The sequence below is a fragment of the Sceloporus undulatus genome, chromosome 2 (assembly GCF_019175285.1).
Source record: "Sceloporus undulatus isolate JIND9_A2432 ecotype Alabama chromosome 2, SceUnd_v1.1, whole genome shotgun sequence".
NCBI lineage: Eukaryota > Metazoa > Chordata > Lepidosauria > Squamata > Phrynosomatidae > Sceloporus > Sceloporus undulatus.
In genome coordinates this window covers 61,400,084-61,421,209 of record NC_056523.1, presented here as the reverse complement: position 1 = coordinate 61,421,209, position 21,126 = coordinate 61,400,084, and the positions used below count along the sequence as shown (strand labels likewise).

At 41.3% G+C, this 21,126-nt stretch overlaps 1 protein-coding gene across 2 annotated transcripts in view; it reads right to left on the bottom strand.

The window, feature by feature from the left end:
• The window catches only part of FGD3 (FYVE, RhoGEF and PH domain containing 3), a 122,357-nt gene that overhangs the window by 56,834 nt on the left and 44,397 nt on the right, over positions 1–21,126 (bottom strand). For both annotated transcript variants that reach the window (XM_042451017.1, XM_042451018.1), the window contains exon 2: positions 1,697–1,867. In XM_042451017.1, the coding sequence (XP_042306951.1) occupies positions 1,697–1,769 (73 nt within the window). In that variant the 5' untranslated portion in view covers positions 1,770–1,867. The remainder of the gene's footprint in view (positions 1–1,696; positions 1,868–21,126) is intronic.

The window sequence follows — 21,126 nt, the reverse complement described above, 5'->3', positions numbered from 1 at the left end:
TGTTTCCTACTTATGGCAACCCTAAGGTGAACTTATCATGGGGTTCTCTTAGTAAGATTTGTTCAGAGGTGGTTTTGCCATTGCCTTCCCCAGAGACTGAGAGCATGTGACTGGTCCAAAGTCACCCAGTGGGTTTCATGGTCTCCAGAGTCATAATCCAACACTCAAACCACTGTGCCTTTTTATATTGTGAGCTGCCTTGGGTCTCTTTTTGGGAGAAAGGCAGCATAGAAATAAAATAAATAATAAAATAAATAATAAAATAAAATAAAATGACGGAGCATATGAAATGGATATTCACATGCCCTATGGGCATACCATCAGAAGAGGAGAACAGAAAGGATAGAAATCACAGTAAGATTAAGTGCAAAAATGCTTTCTTGTTCTTTCCACTCCTGTAAAACTATATTGTAGCAAACACTGATGTGTCAACAACAACCTGGAACAGTGGTTTCTCTAACTGATTGTTCTTTGCCTTTAACTAAGGGTGATCTTAAAATAAAGTTTTCTTGGGAAGACTTATTCAGAGAAAGTTTTTTATTTCCTTCCTCTAAAACTAAATGTGTGTGACCTTCCCAAGGTCAGCCAGTGGATTACCATAGCTGAGTGAGGATCCAGACCTGGATTTCCTAGAATCCATGTCCAACACTCATACTCCGACCTAGACCACACTGGCTCCTACTACTAAACTAAAAACCCACACACAGAACTGTCTTACTATGAATATAACTATTGTAATGGGCTCAGTATTAGGTATTAAGTATTAAGAAGCAAAGTAAGAACATAATAATGGATGCAGCGAATTATCAATTTACATTGCAATTAATCAGAGAAACCAATATTCCAGGGCCTTTACAGCACAGAGTGGAATAACAGTCTCTGCCTATTAGATCCCATACAAGCAGATTCGCCTACAGTCAAGCATCTCATACTATTAGTGTCTATTAAGCATGCTAATCTGAGGTCAAGTCCAAGAACGCCAGCCAAAGCACAGAAGAGCCAAAACTAGACAATGTGACAACCAGGAGACTGAGGGCCTGTACAGACCAGCACTCTGTGCCAGCCTGTGGACAGATTCAGGGTTCAGCGTCCTGGCAACACTTGCCCTTATTCCACCCCAAGGCACCTTGATGGTGCGTGCCACTCCAGATGGTGCGCACCATCATGACACACCTCTGATGCTGCGTCCAAATGATGCAGGTTCTCTGAGGGCTCCTTTTTGTGCCCTCCACAGGCCGGATTGGGCCCCAATCTGGCCAAGAAAGGGGCAGCAATCTGTATAGCCCGAGTTCCTGAAATAACAATGATAAGCATAGGAACAGTGAAGAATTGGATAGGATTTCAGTGATTAATATGTTTGGTGGTTATTAATTTAAGTTAGTACTCATTATTAGCTGAAAACAGTCCTTTTCAAGGATTGGTATGTCCTAGCTACCATTTTTGCCTCTCACGCCTAAGAGTTTATGGCAGGGGTTCTTAATCTTTTTTGGGTAACAGACCCCTTTGAGAACCTAATGGAAACTATGCAATTCCTTTCAGTGTTACAGAGTAACATATGCACCACCACATACATGAAGCCCCTTTAGCCAATAGACAACCGCCCTTCCCGCAAGGATAATTGTTAGACCATGCATTATCTAACACAACAACTACAAGATAACCCTCACATTAACATTGAAGGAGCTAAATTTCAAACCTTGAGGTTTTGACAGAGAATGCTTCTTGGCCAGATGAGATTTTATTTTTGGCTTTCTTCCAGCTTGAAGCATACACTCTACAGGATCAACATGCTGAAATTCACCACAAGTTTCAGGCACAGTCCTTAGCTCAATGTGGCATTTGATTTCCAAAGAAGAATGAAGGCAACCTGGAATAAAGGAATGGTTTAGTATTTTTCCCCTCGCTTTTGCTGGAGAATAAGGACAAGAGGCTCTTGTACCAACCGAGCTGATAAATAGTCATAACATATATATTCATATATAAGTTGGAAAATGTAGGTCAAAACATTGACCCAAAAAACCTGGGTCAATTTATCCACGAGTCATATGAAAACGAACAATTGTGGCCCCAAAAGTTGACCTCAACTTATATATGAGTTCGACATATAGTCGAGTATATACAGTACTATCTAAAAATCAACAATTTAAATTCATTCATCCCTGCTGTCATCAAACAAAGCACAGGACATTATCCTAATGTCCTTTCATCATCAGTTCTTCAAACAGTCTATTATAACACTGAATGAATATGAGAGTAACAATATTATTTTTAAAATATTCACACGACTGTTGAAAGGTACAGAATGGAGACTGTGAGGCAAAGGGACATGTTTTCCCTTCCCCAAGGACATAGTAAGTACTAGCTCAGATCAGATGATCATGCTTGTTAGTCTGACATATAAAAAAACATGTCAACCATGACACAATTTTAAAAAAGATGCACAAGTAACAACAGATTCCTTCAGATACAAATTACACATTATATGTGCAAAGAGAACCATACAATGTTTAGTCTTTGGCTCCAACTTCAATGTCACATATCCAGACAGGCCCCACTTCTAATGTCCACATTAAGCTTGGATGATGAGAGGCCTGAAAGTGTGAGCAACCCCTTGTGCATAGGACCTCTTTTTCAGATATCTATACTCACATAGGACACTGGGTCTAGCCTGGCCAGCTGGTGCTAGGTTTGGGATCAGGGGCACAACCCACTCACTACTTATCATGGGGACCTCCTTCAGACATGCAACATGTGAAGTGTTACATATTGCTTGAGAAGCTCCGTGTCACAGTACCAAACATAGTTAGACTTTCTCAAGGATTATTTTGTGAATAGGGATAATTAAACCAGAAAAATTGTGTGGGTTTTACAACATTAGTCTTAATGTCTTTCTTGTTAAGCATTCAAATATTATATATTCACTAACAGGTGTTAAAGGTTTGCTTTTGGTGTTCTTTTGCAACAGTTATCAAACATATACTATCAGAAGCTATCACATAGCTATCAAAAGAAATCTATTTAGGATTATGGTATTAGGAAAAGAACAGCAATATCACTATAAATATATGGGCTATCCATGGTGGTGGTGGGGCTTCAGCTTAAAACTGAATATTATGAGATGGTATAAGCTATCCACTGGCTTGTCTTCCATGTACCACACCAATTCACATCAGCTAAAGATCTTGCTGAAATAATGTGCAGAACAGAGTCCGTCAGTTCCTGGTTAATTATTTAAAAGCCATTTCCTTTTCAAAAGCTACCACCTACTTCATTAGTTAGCACAAGAAACAAACAACATTGCCTTAAAGGAAGCTAATATCCTGAGATACATACAAAAATGGGAAAAAAGGTGCACCACCTCCCTTCTGACATATCACCATTATTTTAATGCATTGTAAATTATTACTATTATTATTATTATTATTATTATTATGCTTTATTTATATAGCGCTGTAGATTTGCAAAGTGCTGTACATCCAAACAATAAAATAAATAAGAGTAAACCAGCCCATGGCATACAATCTAAGAAATAATAGCATAATACATATAAATAATACATAACAATAAAGGAAATGGTTCAATAAAACAGGCAACAAATTAAAAACGTCAAATAGCAAATAATAGTCATGCAATGCCTAGGAACGCTTCTCTGAACAGGATGGTCTTCAACTCAGTTTCGAAAGAAGTTAAATAGCATGAATATAATCTATGTAGTATAAAAATAAAATGGACAAGTCCCTACCCATAGGATCACAATGCAAAACACATATTGCAAGCAGAGCGGGGACAACACAGAAAATAAAATGACAATTCGAAAATTATTAAATGTTAATAATTAAACAAATGGCATACTTCAATCATTTCCTGAACCTGAAATATTTATAGAAAAACTAAACATCTTTGATGACTAGTTTTGAAACAGTGGTCATTTCAAATCATAAACCTGTCTGAGGGATTGCCTTGGCTGTTAATGGAATCCCAATGTGATGGAAATGCCCCTGTGTTCTCTAGAGCAGGGGTCGGCAACCTCCGGCCCCGGCGGGCAGATGGAGGCCTTTCGGCTGGCCCTGGCTGCTGCTGCTGCCGGCGCCAGTTGTGGCTTTTGCCACTCCGGGCCCGCCCCATTTCCCCCCCCACAAGACTTCGCCGCCATTTCGGGGGAAAAAATGGCGGCGGCCTAGAGGTGAAGTCTCATGTGACCTCAGAAATGGTTGCGCAAGACTTTGCCCGCTTGGCGGCGGGGCCTCTAAGAGGCCTGCTGTGGCTGCCGGAGCCCTCAAACAGGGCCTCCGGCGTGGTCGCGCGGGCTCTTGGGAGGCCCGTTTGCCATTGTTGGGGGCCTCCAGGAGGGCTCCCGCGTGGCAGCGGGCCTCCAGCAAAGAGGGGAGGCCTCCAGTGCTGGCGGACCCGCCGGCTTTTTGCCAGCCTCTGATGGGTCTGGGGTCCCGTCAGGGGCTGGCAAAGAGGGGGAGGCCTCCAGCGCTGGCAGCCCTGCAGGCTCTTTCCCGGCCTCTGCCAGGGCCTGGGGCCCGGCAGGACCGGCAAAGAGGAGGGGCCTGACCTCGGGGGTGGAAGCTCCGCCCCCGCATGCGGCTCCACCCCCGGCACGCGGCCCCCACCCGGAGGGTGGAAGCTCCACCCCCCCGGCTTGGCCCCCCCAGTTATCTGAGGGACAGCAACCTGGCCCCTGGCTCAAAAAGGTTGCCTACCCCTCCCCTAGAGGGAATTTGGGGGCAAAAATGTTGGGGGATGGATGTGCAATTTATTGATTCTGGGGATGCAGGGGCCTCCAACATAGCAATAATGGTCCACCACATCTCCAGACGGCATTTTGGAATAGTTTTAATTCCTGAGGGAAGTTCAAAACAGCCCTGGGAAGGGAAACCAGACATTCTAATTTTCCAGGACATGTTCTACATTTCCACCTTCTGCCCAGGAAAGAATTCTAAATGTCTTCCATTTTGAGCTGACTAAAAGCATGAAGTTACTTTTTTGTGTGAAATGGGGCCAGATAGACTACCAAATTATGTCTCTTAGAACAGTCTCAATTCCATATTGAGTCCTTTCCTTTAGACATGCACTTTTCAAAGACCTAACTATCTAAAAATACAAATGGCAAAATACCTGAGGGAGGCATTTACTTGAGCTGATTTGATCAGCTTGACACATGGTAAGATTGGTAGATTTAATGGTATTCCTTACGACTTGCATTTGTGGAGACCAAGAGATTGAAGATTTAGCTCATATTCTATTCAAGTGTAATTTGTACTAACAGGAAAGAGACCAGTATCTTGGTCCCTATATCAACGATCAATGTTCTGGGTACCCATGTTAGAACCTCTTACTTCATGAGTGGTCAAGATTCAAAAATATCTATTACCACGCTCAGTTTCTTGTAAAGCAATACAGTTGAGAGCTAGATTGTGGGGACAATTGGGGTCAACTGTAGAGGTGATGAGGATTTTGATGTGTAACTGCTGTTCAATCTTTTGTTTATGTACTATTAATTTTAAAGACGTATTTCCCCCCCTCTCCCATTTTTGTATTTTGAATCTTTTATATAGATTTTTATAATCAAGTTTTATAATTTTGTTTCATTTATGGGTTTTGTACTTAAATTGTATGGCATTCACATGGTATCTGTATGGTATTTTATTCATATTTTAGATTTATTATATTTAGCTTTTTCTAATTTCTACAGAATTTCTATAGAATTTTATAGTGTGTTTTATCTGCTTTTGTGTTATTTTGATATGGCCTAAGGGCTAATCAATAAAAATTGATTGATTTATTTATATTAGTGTTTTGAATGTCCTACATTTTTCTTGAATGTCCTACATTTTGTGGTGCCTTATCCTCCTTTGTGGTTATGACATCAGGGGGCAGCATTCCATAGTCCATACTTTGCCAATCCCTGATATATAGTCTCAATATCTACCATATGCCTACCCTTGGAACTGTGCAATGACATTCAGATCCCATACCAAAGAAGTTCAGCAAATATTTTCAAAGCTACAAGTCGTAATGTACCAATTTTACCTTAGAAAAGTTCTGGGCTCTTTTATGCTGAGTCAGCTCATGAATTGGGAACACAGCTTTGATTACTAGCCTTGTCCCTGAACACTATGGACACTGCCTTGTCCCACTACAGTATCCATAAACAAAGTGCAGACATCTGCTAGGACAGAGCCTTTATCTATCTATACAGCTGTAGGTGTAAAGGCATCCATGTGGTCTCAGACTGCACAGGGCTCCAGACTATGTGGCGGCCTTCATGCACACAGCTGTATACGTGTGAGCTTTCTTCCTGAAGAGGTTGGTGCTGTATCTTCACATGTCATGAGCAGATCAATCTGGTACATGCAAAAATAAGTCAGCCCAAATTTGAAGTCACTTATTAAATTAAACTATAAATCTTTTTTCCAAACAGGGTTTTGTTAAATTTCCCTTATGTGGAATTCCCAAATACTCCAAAAAACAAAATGTTTTTCATGGGTGGCTGAGATAGTGACAGTGATAGTGATAGTATACAAACTCTGCTTCATGCACAACATTATTTAATATAGTGTATAAATTTACCTTCAGCCTATGTGTATAAGGTGAATGTAAAATATACTGTATATACGCATGTAGAAGTCTAGAAATTTAGGTAAAAAAACTGACCCAAAAAATCTGAGTCAACTTATCCACAGGTCAATGTAAGTACTGTATCTTAACTCTTATTTAAAAGAAGGAAAAGCAAGAGTACAATATGTCATGGAAGAATCAACCCCCTCTGCTTTCTCATCCATCCAGTCTTAAGAGTAAGCACAAAGAGTTATGTCTACTGGAATTTTATAAGTTTTGTAATTTTGGGGATTTTGCTTTGCTTCATCCTCTAGATCCTTTGCTATATGTCCCTAAGTTTAACCTTCAACCGATCCATGAGTCATAGCAAAGTTCTTAATTTTGTCCCCAAAACTTGCCCTCGACTTATACATGAGGTCGACTTATAATTGAGTATATATGGTAAATGAGTTTTGTGTTTCGACTCGGTCCCATACTCCAAGATATTTCATTATGCACATATATACAAATATAGGTATTCTGAAATTAAAAAAAAAAACATCAAAAATCCAATGGTCATAAGCATTTTGGATAAGTAAGATACTTGATGTGCAGATGAAAGTGAAGAAGAGTGCAGGAAAAATGGGAGATAGGAAAAGAGAAATGCTGAAGAAAAGTAAACCAAGTAAGCCAAAGAGAATCTGTTGCTCAGGGACAGGAGAAAACTGTGAAAGCTGTAGTACATAAGAAAATCTTTCATTCAGATTGTTGCAAAGCTGCTCCAAATACCACAGAGAGTTAAAGGAGGCGATATAGTAACAAATATTTGAAGATGCCTTATACTGGGTCTGGGACTCACATCATTTCCCCCTCTAGCTCAATATTTCTAAACCAGCAGTAGGAATACAGAGTTTCAATCAAAAAATCTTTCCCAGAATGTCTGGAAATACCACGGTCATGGGACCTTTTGCAAGCAGGTCATATGTTCTGCTAGTACTGCTACTGAACTACTAGCCCTGGGCACAGAATATGCTAATCATAGTAATGTACTGTGGACCAAACTAAATGGTATTTTTAATACAAAGTTTGTAGTATACCACAGATTTTTAAAAAGTATAACAATGCAGAGGAACCTGATTGAAATTGTGACCCTAGCACAGGAAGAGTAAGTGGAATTTAACTCTTTATTCCTCTGGCCCTAATGCCGATAAAACTCCTGCATTGTCAATTAATTTGCTCAGATGGAGGAAGAGGCACATTAGCTTCAATCAGAGCTTTTTTATCTAAAGAATTTCAGGGATTGGAAGGAAACCGCCTCCACCCCTATCCCAATGCTTCAGGGATATGATCCAGATTGGGTCTTTACATTTACTTTTGAATCTAAAAATTCATTAATGTACTTGCTTACTGCGTATTAAATATAGTGTGTAGTTTGTATCTGAGAAACAATGATATAGGGAGGGGCACAAATCAGGAACTTAACTCCCACCCTGCTATGGCTCCCATTATTTAGGCCTCTAATTACATATAATTCACCCTTCATGGCTACCCTTACACTGTTCCCAGCAACATATACTATGTCAGGCTGTGCTAAATTCATTTGTGATTCCCAACTAGTGTACAGAACCATAGAGTGGGAAGAGACCTCAAGAGCCATCAAGTGAAACCCACTGCCATGCAGGACCTCACAATCAAAGCACCCTGACAAATGGCCATCCAGCCTCTTGTTTGAAAACCTCCAAAGAAGGAAACTCCACCGCACTCCGAGGCAGTGTGATCCACTGTCGAACAGCTCTTACTGGAAGAAAGTTCTTTCTAATATCTCTTTTCCTGTAGTTTGAACCCATTGTTCTGTGGCTGATTCTCTGGAGCTGCAGAAAACAAATTTGCTCCATCTTCAGTATGACACCCCTTCAAATATTTAAACAGGGTTATCCTATCAGCTCGCAGCTCCCAACGTCGCTGCTCACAGGGCATGATTTCGACACCCTTCACCATTCTGGTTGCCCTCCTCTGGGTACATCCATTAAAATTTAAAGGATTTGCATGGGCTTTGACTTAACAAGGACCATTCATTGAGCAGGTCTACTATAGTGGGGACTAATAAATTTAAGCCAATTCTGCAAGGGCAGATCACATGATTATTTTTACATTACCTGTGACTGCTGCATTAGAGACATCTACATACCGGAGTGCAGTGTGTCGTTTACAATTTCAACTCAGGCTCCATATTTCTCAAAAGATAAAGCTTTAACCACCCACATATATAAAAGTTGTAAGTTATTTTGGATAGGGAAAACATCAAGCTTATTAGAGCACAGTCTGCAGCTACTTACACCTTTAATCCTGAAAGAGACCAATTACATTTATTTCAGCTGTCATTTCTACTTCTGCTTTCTTTTATTTACTACCTTGCATATAACAGGAACTGAGTTTTATTTTTTCAAAACCCATGAAGTGTATTTGTCACAGCAGACCGATAACAATCTACCAGAATTTAAATCCCTGAAGAATCTTTTTAGACAAAGCAATGTAAGTTGTTTGAAATTAAACAGAAGCAAATGTTATTTAAAATCTCTTTTAAAATGAATGTTATCTTTTTTTGTTTGTTGCTTTGCGTCAATCTACCTTCGTGTTGATCTCAACCCATGGCAAGCCTATCAATGAGATATTTCCAGGCTCCCCTGCCCTCTACTGCTCTGTCCAGCTCCTGCAACATGTTCATGGTCTCTTTAATAAAGTACATCCATCTAGCATGTGGCCTTCCTCTTTCTACTTCCCTCCACCTTTCCTAACATTATTGTCTTTTCCGACGATTCATGCCTTCTCATGATGTGTCCAAATTATAACAATCTAAGGGCTCATTCCTACTTGCAGTTTTAACCAATTCCTGATTCATCCTCACTCCATGTTGAAAATCAATTACAAAAGGTCCCTCATTCCCACTATGAAAGGGGACTTTTTTTTTCTTACCCCAGTGTAATTGCTTCTTTTTTGGCATGGTTGCCATCCCCACTAGTAGTTCTGCTTCAAAATCCTCCATCAGTCATCTCTGATGTAAGTGACAGCTCAAGCTCGGTGGGGGGGGGGGCACTGGCAGGCACTTTTGACAAGCCCGGGGGGGGGGGGCAGGGGGGGAAGAGGGGGAGGGCAAGGATGGGGCGATGAAGGCAAGGCTTGGAGGGGGCAAAAGGAGGATGAGGATGGGGCATTGAAGGCAAGACTTGGAGAGGGCAAAAGGAGGATGAGGATGAGGCATTGAAGGCAAGGCTTGGAGGGGGCAAGAGGAGGATGAGGATGGGGCTGTGAAGGCAAGGCCTGGAGGTGGCAAGAGGACAAAGATGGGGCTGTGCAATGCTTTTTTAAAAAAATAAATTGATCAAAGAATCAACTCATTGGGCTAGCAACTACTTGTCTTTGCAAGTAGGTGCAAAATCAATGAATTGAGTCTTCTCTTTATTTTTTTAAAAAACATGCACCCATAGGTCACATCAACAAATAAAAAGGCAGCACTGTGTGTGTGTGTGTGTGTGTGTGTGTGTGTGTATGAGAGAGAGAGAGACATCTCCCAAAAACTGGGAGGGATGGTAAACACCCCTCTGCCATTAGTCCCTCCTCTCCAGAATGATGTGATTCTGATCTGTAGTTCCCACTTGCTGAACTCTTCGGAATAAATTCTTTTCAAACTGCTCTCTGAAAAAAGCAGGGTTTTTTGCATTTGCCTCACTTCAGTGTGATTTCATTCGATCACACCAGTATCAGAACCAGTTTCAAATGGGAACGGTGGTCATATAATTTGATTGGCAAATCACTTTTTTTGTGTGGTGGGAATGGGCTCTAAGTTTTGCCATCTTGGCTTCTAGGGATATTTCTGGCTTGATCTGCTGTAGGACCCATTTGTTTGTCCTCTTGGCTGTCCATGGAATACTCAGCACTCTTCTCCAGCACCACATCTTAAATGAATGGATTTTCCTCCTATCTTCTTTCTTGACTGTCCAGCTCTCACATCTATACATGGTAATACGGAATACAATGGCTTGTATGATTCTAACTTTTGTGCTGAGAAGCACATTTAAATCACTCTTACTGATGAAAGAGAAGCTGACCTAGTTGAAGAAATGTAAAGACATTTTTAAAAAAAGTGGGGGAGTATACCAATAAATAAACTCTCACTAAAATTAAAACAAAAATGAACTAATTGGAATACTCAATAAAATGTTCCCATGAAAGAAGAAAACAGAAACAAACACTATTTATCAACAAGATGAAAATCTTACTTTGACAACAACTTTAGAGAGTTAATCCAAACAATGACAGTTCACTGTCATGTGTATTGTAAACAAGATGGAGTACTGCAGTTAAACAGCCAGTTCTTCTATGTAAAAACCAAAATACAAAGGTTCATTCAAATAATGTATTCATTTTAGATTTCTGCCAAATTTGGCTTTCAAAAGCTGAATGAGATGAGAACCAGATCATCAAAACCCAAAAGAAAGTGACACCATGCCCATCCCTGCACCTGGATTCACAATTCTTTCCTCGTGTTTTCCAAATAATGTATTGGTACACAATGGTTCTCTGCTTTTTTATTCTTATTTAATAGATAAATAACATATTTGTCATGTGTTTAGACAGAAGATGATTAATAGGACAATAAGAACTACTTCAAGAGTGCCAGCGTGGTGTAGATGTCTGAGTGCTGGACTGGGGTCTGGGAGGTTTGTGTGCCCTCAAATCATTTCCGACTTATGGTGACACTAAGCCAATCCTATTAGGGTTATAGACCAGTGCTCACAAACCAATACTCCATGCTAACTCTCCTTGATACCATGGATCAATTCCCCACTCAGCCATGGAAACCCACTGTCCTTAGACAAGCCACACTCAGTCAGCCTCAGAAAAGCGCAAAGACAAATCCTCTCTGAAAAAATCTTGCCAAGAAACCCCTGTGATAGGCTCACCTTAGAGTTGCCATAAGTCGGAAATGACTTGAAGTCACATAGCAACAACAACAGCAGCAACAACAACAACATATTACATGAACTGACCAGGTCTGTGTGTTGTAAAGTTGGTGAACTTATGATCCTACTCAATTCCAACTTCCATCAGTAGAACCACAATATTTATGGATTATGGGAACTGTAGTCCACCACTTTGAGACTGGACAGACAGCGGCGGGGAAAAGAGAAAGGGGCCTCTCAGCCCCTTTATCTTTTGTGTCACTGGCGCAGCCGTGTAAAGGCTGTTTCAGCGACACAAATGAAGGAAGGAGCTCTGTTTTGGAGCTCCTTCCTGCGCCGCGGAAAGAGCACCACAGGCACCCTTCCGTGGCGCCAGGACATAATGTCTGCGCCGGCCTGTTTGGAGGCAGCATGGTCATGACATCCTAATGGCAGCGCCCATGTAGAATGGGCGCTGCTATTTTGTACGTACTATGTACGTACTAGGGTTGGAGGCGTCTGAAAAAGACACCCCAGGCAACCCTAGTACGTACACAGAACGTACTAAAAGGCCCTTCTGGAAAAGGCCTGAGACACTAGGAAATTGAGTCTATAGGTAAGTACAATCAGTTTTTGTATGAAGGTGCAAATCCAGAATGATTCATTAACAATTGTAATAGTTTGACAAAACCTTCCAAGAAACCTCTAATTTCAACTCTCTTACCTTCAGTACTTTCAAAGGCAGCTGCCACTAGAAAACCAAAATACAATATTATGCATGTTTATTCTGATGTAAATCCCACTGTGTTCAATGGTCCTGACTCCTTTTTAGGTAGCTATACCTAGACTTAAGACATCTGCAAACCTGTGAGTAACGAGCTCAAAAGACTAAAAGATCCAATATTAGAGCCTCTTATCTATCTAAAAGCCTTGCTGGGTACCTGTATGAAGTGCAGAAGAAACTAGAGTTTCTTCTGATTTCTTCTCTCTGTAGAAAGGCTGTGTAGTCAGGGAGAGGAGGGTGAGGGGAGGGTTGATCAAGCAGAGTTGCAGCAGGAGGGGAGAGAGGACCCAGGGGAAGCCTGAGAAGGAGGGGCAAGGCCCTTGGGGAGAGGGATAAAAGGTCAGGGACAGGAGAACGCGGGGAGGAGGATGAGATGCGGAATAACTGGATGCAGAGAGGCGGTCGGAGAAGGGCTAGAAAAGGTAACCCTGAGCCCTGGTAGGGAAGTCCAACCCGTGACTCTGCAAGGAAGACACGGGCTGATAAGAATTGGGCCGTACCTGGACATAAAGCTCCGTGACCCAAGGGAGGAAGGGGACTTCCGATCCGCTCGCAAAGGGGAGTGGAGACAAAGACTGGGGAAGACTCTAGAAGGAGAGTGGTGGGACCCGAAAGCCAAACAGTGGGAGCAAGGGCTAAATCCCGATGAGGTGAACAAAGCTGAAGTGGAAGTCCTTGAGAAGTGTTTTGGACAGGTTGGCAAGCCAGACGTGGGACCACAGTGAAATAACTGGAAGACCCCTATGACAGACTGTGCAGTGCTTGGGTGATAGGAGTTATAGTTTGTGTTGAGTAAAGTTTGGAGTATCTATACACGTGTGTTTGTGAGTTTGTTGGCTGAGAAACTGAAACCTCTTGCCCACGTGTAGCCAGTATGTCGCAGAGAGTGAACACTCCACCCACAGGCTGTTTTCTGCCTTTCAGGAAAAAAAGGCAATTCCTCTCACTGCAAGGAATGGGAGTAAATACATTTAGACCAGCCCGAGAAGTGATCTGCATGTTCCTATAAATGTAGATGGGCTACAAGGATTGTGGATATAGCAAACTGAAGTGCTGTCCTGGAACATATGTGGTTTGCCACCTCCTACCTCTTTAGATTGAGGGAATAAGCATTTTATATCATGTCAGCTAAATCTGAATCTATTGGGAGGTCCTCATCATCATCTTCTGCTTACCTGGACTCCTACCTCATGATCAACAATATAATCCACACAGGCAGAGAAATCATCAACAGTTCACCTAAACACTCTTAAGGGCTGGAATCTCAGGATAGTCAGAGATAAACTGCTGAGGTCTCCATGTCTGGATGGGAAAAGAGAAGATCTCCCCCCTCTAAGGCCAGAGCTTCATCTACAACTTCAGAGAGGGAACTCTAGAAGAATCTTACAGTCACAAAACCACATACACAAGGTTATTGACTTGCAGACTTAGTAAAAGAAAGGAGTCAAATTGGAATATGGAACCACATTCATCCTTCATGTCAAAGGATCTGTGGTTTAATAAACTCTTTGCTACTATAGGTTAATGATGTTTCTTGAGATTGAATCCATTACTATAACAATCTTCTATTATCCACAAAACAGTGCTAACTTTATTTGGACAACCAAAATATATGATGCAAGCTTTTGGTTTCTTCATCAGGCAAAGATGTTAAAAATCAAAGAGAAAGAGAGAGAGAGAAAAAATGATGACCTTAGAGTCACAGACCTACATTTTGTCAAGATGTTGTTATAGTTCTTTTCAGTTAAGTTGGCATGGAGGGATATCTATGTAAGCAAAAGCTATTCTTCTTTTTTTAGCCATATGGGTCCTGGGAGACAAACATTTGTAAAGTCCATTAAGTAAAAGTTAAACTCCATCAACAACAACAAAAAAACAAACCTCCTTTGAGATTCAGGTTGTCTTACTACTTGCTCCCTTCTTTGGCAGAGAACACTGAATTTCATATTCCATCAATTCACAGAAATCAGAAAAGAAAAGGGTAAAACAGCCTTAAGGTTCCTGGGAGAAACAGCTAGTAGCTAAAGCCAGCCAGATGGGACATTGTGTCAAGAAGAGGCAGTTTAGAAGCATAATTGTTTGAGTTGTGTGTTTCCATAACAGAAAACTAGACAGCAAACAATACTAGTCCACAAAAGGAAATAACAAGGGTTAAAAAATAAAAGTATTACAAAACAAATCCACAACTTCTTTAAAGTCTCTAGGGTGACAAAACTTCATTTTGTTAGTTTACAATTGATGACTATGAAGCAATTACTTGTGGATCTGTTACTAATCAGGCCCCATGGTATACAGGTGACTTTAGGGAGCTGAAATGGAAAGGGCAATGACTGGAGGAAAACTCAATTTCTATCTGGCAAGACACACTATAGAAAACATAGAATAGTAGAATCATAGAATCGTAGAGTTGGAAGAGACCGCAAGGGCCATCCAGTCCAACCCCCTGCCATGCAGGAAATCCAGATCAAAGCATCCCTGACAGATGGCCATCCAGCCTCTGTTTGACGACCTCTAAGGAAGGAGACTCCACTACACTTCGAGGGAGTTTGTTCCACTGTCGAACAGCCCTTACTGTCAGGAAGTTCCTCCTAATGTTGAGGTGGAATCTCTTTTCCTGGAGCTTGCATCCATTGCTCTGGGTCCTAGTCTCTGGAGCAGCAGAAAACAAGCTTGCTCCCTCCTCAATATGACATCCCTTCAAATATTTAAACAGGGCTATCATATCACCTCTTAACCTTCTCTTCTCCAGGCTAAACATCCCCAGCTCCCTAAGTCATTCCGCATAGGACATGGTTTCCAGACCTTTCACCATTTTAGTTGCCCTCCTTTGGACACGCTCCAGTTTCTCAATGTCCTTTTTTAATTGTGGTGCCCAGAACTGGACACAGTATTCCAGGTGGGGCCTGACCAGAGCAGAATAGAGTGGCACTATTACTTTCCTGGATCTAGACACTATACTTCTATTGGTGCAGCCTAAAATCGCATTGGCCTTGTTTTGTTCCTATAATGTGGCAATACATGCAGTGAAGAAAGCTTTCTATTCTGTACATATTGCATCTGTGAATCTGCATTCAGCCAAACTGTTCAGGGTGGTGAGAGTTTTCTTAAAGTCTATCTTGCTGTCATTTCCTTCAAGACATACCTCCTGGTTTCCTATTCAAAAATGTTTCCTTTAGGGTTTTCAAAATCTAAATCCTCCAATGTCTATCTCAATCCCAGTTTGGGACTTGCTCCTAGTTTTGTTTCAGCTCACCTTGAATTCAAACTCTGCTTCTGACAGTAATAAACCAGCTTCTAGCACACTAATAGACCAGATTCTGCCATGATACAAGTTATGATTTTAAGTGCTCAAAGGAGTTTTTGTACTGCAACAGAACTTGGTTACAAGAAAGACAATTCCACATATATGGACAGGTAGAAATGATCTCTTTTAAGAGTCCACCCCTGGGCTCACTGTCCCTCATTGTTGCTGCCACAGCAATACAATGGTTATACTGTCCTAACCTGCTCAAGGGGTTTGTCCCAGACATAGAATGCATGGAAGAATCAGTCCTGTGCAAGGACTCGGGAACTTATCATGTTCCCAAAAGAGGGAAGTCTTGATTTCTACTCAGCTCCTAACAGCTGGTACATTTAACCACATCTTCCTTCACCTGCCCAGCCTCATTCTTTATTTCTGTTGAGAAAAACTGAGGCTTAGCAGGGAAAGAAAATCACCACTGTTCCTGTTATAAGGCTTACCAAAGACTCTAAACCTGTTAGAAGAATCAGGAGACTTTTGAAAGATTCTAACCCAGGGTTTTCCCTGATCTCAATCTGTGATTCAAAGCAGCTAGACACCAGATCTATTTTGGATAGACATGTAACTCTTGACAGTTAACACGGTTGACATGGTGTGTCTGTTCCAACAAAAGGAGTATTTTCAGGACTACAAGGAATTTAGGACTACAAGAGGGAGAAGAAACTTCAAATGTAAAATTAATTAAGGCTCACAATATGGGGAAAATATATTTGGTAAAAGAGAGGGGGGTTGGGAGGGGTTACATGTCAGGGCTTTCATCATAAATAAAAAAAAGTGCTGGTAAGACCAGTCTGTTAATTGTGTATATATCATTTATTTATATTGTGCTTCTTATGAAAAAAAATGCACAAAGGAGAGTTAACTCTGGGGTAAAACTATACAAAATTGTACTTACTCTGATAAAATCAAATATCATATTTCAAATCACAACTAGCTGATCACAACAAAACTACAATATCATCTTCTGCCAGTTAGAAAAAATGTACACTAAAGATGCCTAATTCTGGTCTAAAACTATGCATATTTGTTTCTGCACCATCCAACTGATCAAAATAAATTCCTTGTCTCTGACACTGGATGCTAGCTTTGTCCAGGGACAGAAAAAGAACTGTGTATGTGTCACACCAGTATTGCTTTGACCATGGGCCTGCTCATATCTCCTCTGAGGCATGTGAGCAGCCACATAGTCAAAGTGGTATTGCTATGATAAACCTAGAGGTGTTGAGGTTAAAAGGAAAACTCTATATGGTCTCAGATGCATCTGGTTTAGCTGCCACCATGGCCCTTTGATGGATGAGTGCATTCTCTCTTTATTAACCCAAGCAGCCAATACATCACCCTTCCTCACTGTGTCTCCATCTTTTCTCATTTTCTCAGGCTGCCATCACTGCCCAATGCCAAGAGCCAATGCCAGAAATTTACTAGGCAGCAGTGGTTCTGGCTGGACTGCAAAGTTCTGGCAGGGCTTACAGTAGGGGCAAGGAAAGTGGTCTGTAAGTTACAGGCTACATAGGAGGACCCTGCTACACCCATGTTTTAAAGAAGTGTTTTAAATTTATTTGAAGGGTTTCATCCCCTCCCAAAAGCCCCCTAAGAGACACAAAGGGCAATTTCACCATGTTTTCAAATGGCCATGGACATGTTTGACCAAGAACTAACCTTTTTTTAAATCGGGAAATAAATTGGAAGTTCATTTAAAATGGCCCAGAGGGGCATTACCATTTCCCAGGGTGCTCTGGGGGAGGAGGGCATAGAAGTGGCTCCCGACTGGCCCAGCCATTGGAAGGGACTGGACTTCTGGGTTATCCTATTGGTTCTGGTGGCCAGGAGAAGTGGGACTTCTGTCCCCCCCCCTTTCGATTGGCTGGGGGTCCTATATAACACCATGTGGCCAAGTGACAAGCACCATTCCGGCTTGGATTTCCCCCTCCTCCCCGTTTGCTCTTTTGTTGTCTGGTTTGTTGTCACAACTTTTAGAGGGCAGTAGCATGGGTTGTGGATCTAGTGGGCATGGCTACCTGTGCTGCGGAGCACTGGTATTGGGTGTCCCATGGGGCACCGGGGCGCTAGGACTAAGGAGGAGTTGCCTTTGCAGGGGCAACTCCTGATCAGTGTCCCCTGGTGACAAGGGGCAGAGATGTGAACATGCGAATATCCAGTTACCCTCCCCCCTTTGTCATCCCGAGGCCCGGCTGTGACCAGGCAATGGGGTTCATCAATCAACAGTCGGATTGGTCAATGCCAGATCCGCAACCATGTCTTGGGCCAACCCCACCTGTCAGCTGTATTCAATAAAATTGTAGCCTCTTCCTTCCAATTTATTCGCTTGGTGTGTTTCCTTATTGCAACGCTTACCCCTTCGCCTGCAATACACATTTTTGAAAGCAGTTCTACAAACACTCCACAAGCTGCTATGTACAAAGTTATTTTTGGGTTGGTACCTGTAAAATCTGAGTGAGACCTAAATAATAGGCCTGAACCAAAATAGATGCCTTTTTTGTTCAAGTTTCATCCCACCTTCAAAAAATTGTCCCCTTTCAGATGAAGCAACTGAGTGAGACTCCATCTTCTAATGACATGAGGGGCAAGGAACCGAACTTGAATGAAGCACAGGATGACTGGGATGATTGCCCAGTTGCTTCAGAAATGTCGGAATGAACACAAACAAGCACTTTAAGTTGCAAGTGTGAATAGCATGGAAATTTTAATCCTCATTAGTGCAGTAGCATGCAAGCAGAAGTGGAACATCTTCCGGGTAGACCGATCAAGAAGGAATGTCAGGGAGTTAATTTTTTAAAATAGCATCATAGATTAATGGTAAATAATGGATTCACTCCAACTATTATGGAGAGGCAAAGTCATAATGGATTCATTCAGATCATTCTAAACTGGGTTCCTTCAAATCTAAAGCTGGTTTAGTTTTTTTAAGTGTCCTGCTGCTCAACTGCCTGTTTGTACAAATGTCTGTTCATAGAAATGCTTAGGTATGTCACAAGAAAACAAATCTTTAATTTTCAGAATGAAAGTGCTGTCTCTACTCATGAATTTTATTTAGTAGGTCTGTACAAAATCCTATCCCTTTCCCACACATTTCAACTGAATCACAATAAAAAATCACATTGTGAACAACATCACAGGATTACATAGTCCATCATATAATTTACATCTCTAGATGTTGAAATGTTTGCATTCCTGATGTATTAGCCAGAGATCAGGTACCATCTAATCACTACAGGGAAAAACAGGGAATGGAAGACGGAATGTACAGCACAGCAAGGCCATTCTCTGTGGGCTTTCCATGGATTCTCCTGTTCCTCCACAGAAGTGCCACACAGAACCGATGTCTCTTATCAGGTGTGTTGTGTTTGCTGCAAGCTAGCCAGCCAAGCTATAGCTGAACAAGGGTCATTGTTTCCATTACAAATCTAAGGCCCCATACAGATAGGCCAAAATAAAGCTGCTTCAGGTCACTTTGGAGGTATGCAGTTTAAGTGATGCATGCGTCCTAAGAGTCCAGAAGCCATGCCAAAGCTTGGCTTTGATGCGGCTTCCAGACTCTTAGGACACATGCATCACTTAAACAGCATACCTCCAAAGTGATCCGAAACAGCTTTATTTTGGCATGTCTGTGTGGGCCCCATATTTGATTCAACCAAGCATTAAAACTCAACCATCTGGTAGCCACAGCGATGTAAAAGACAATGAATAAAGGTGATAGATGGGCAGAAATTGACTGAAGAGAACAAGATGCCAGAAGCCCTGAACAGTCCCACATGTCATGTGAGGTCAAGTATCAAAATGTAACCATTCTTACTTCAGCAAACCTGCCCCTAAAATTTTCTACTGAATTGAGAAAGTAAATAATCAGATGACAAATTTAACAGAACAGCAGCAGCAACAACAACAACAATGAAAAACAAAAATCAAAACAAAAAAAATTGCTGCGGAAGTTATATATCTATTTGTCTGATCTCAGGTTGCAGCAGCATAATCTCTAGAATTGTGCTTACACTGAAGAGTCAGTTTCACACTACCTGTGGGAGAATCCATCGGTAACTCAGTACTAGAGGAATCTCCTGCTGAGATGCTGCAGACACACTGAGCAAAAGTGTTTTCAGGGCAGCATTTAACTCAGGGGTAGGCAACCTTTTTGAGCGGGGGGCCAGGTTGTTGTCCCTCAGACAACTGGGGGGCCGAAGCCAAAAAATAAATAAATAAATTTTTTTAAAAAAAATTAAATATATAAATAAACCAGGACAAATGTAGGACAAAATTTTCAAATGGAAGACACTTTTTAAAAAAAAAATGGAGGACACGCGAAAAAAATTTGCTGATTTTTTAAAAAATGTTAATATAAATGCATGTTTCTGAGGCTTCTATAGACAATTGCCTCCCAAAGGCCCCGGTGGCAATCGGCGGCAGGACTGGGCTGGGGCCGGTCCCAAGGCCTTGCCGGGCCGCATCCGGCCCACGGGCCGCAGGTTGCCTACCCCTGATTTAACTCATCTAAGCAATATAGAAGCCAAGTCTGTTGACATGGCCATGCTCTAATATTTTGGTATGAATCAACTACAGTATATTTGGGAAGGTGAGCTATAGAGGGTGGCAAGAGATTTCCAATCCATAAACAGAGTTCTATTTTGTTCATGGATTTAAGGTTAAGGTTCAATACTTTGTTTCCATGTTTAAGAGTTCCCTAGTACAGTGGGTCCTTGGTTTCCATTAGGGTTTAGTTCCAGGAACTCCCATGGATGTTAGAATCTATGGATGCTCAAGTCCCATTAAATACAATGGCACAATAAAACGGTGTCCCTTATATAAAGTAGCAATGTCAAGGTTTGCTTTTTGGAATTTACACAATTTCAAAAAAATATTTTCAAACCATGGTTGGTTGAATCCAAGGATAAGCAATTCACAGATATGGAGAGCTGACTGTATACCATCGTTCTTGCATTTAGAAACTTCTCAGGTTTTGCTACCAAATAGCAAGGAAGCTCTTTGTATCTGTTGGGAAGTAATTCTGGTTCTGAAAAATGCAGGCCTCCAAACCAGGCAAATAACGATTATTATTATTATTATTATTATTATTATGCATGTCAATATTGCACTAGAATCAACCCCACTTTGTATGTGATTTCACAGCAATAATAGATTCACTTATATATATATATTATTTGACTTTCCAGTGGTACTAAATTAAAGTCACAGACTACTGAAGAAGGGTAAGGCAGTGAGACTCTTAAACTTCTTAATGAAATATAAAATGTACTACACAAATGCAAAGAAGAGGCTCAGGAAAAAATGCAGCATACAACAGCATGTTGACAGACATTTAGCTCTCAAGCCTTTACATCTGGAATGTTTTCTAACAACCCAATGGTCATTCAAGCCATCTGCCTAGGATGCTGTAACATCTACAGTGTAATGTGATCAAATCTCATGCATTACCACAGATTACCTCTGTAGCTGTTGCTGCATCTTTAGCTTAAGTACTTTTGTAAAAGTACTGAAATTTGTTATGCTACCAATGATATATTAATATTTTATTTTGCATC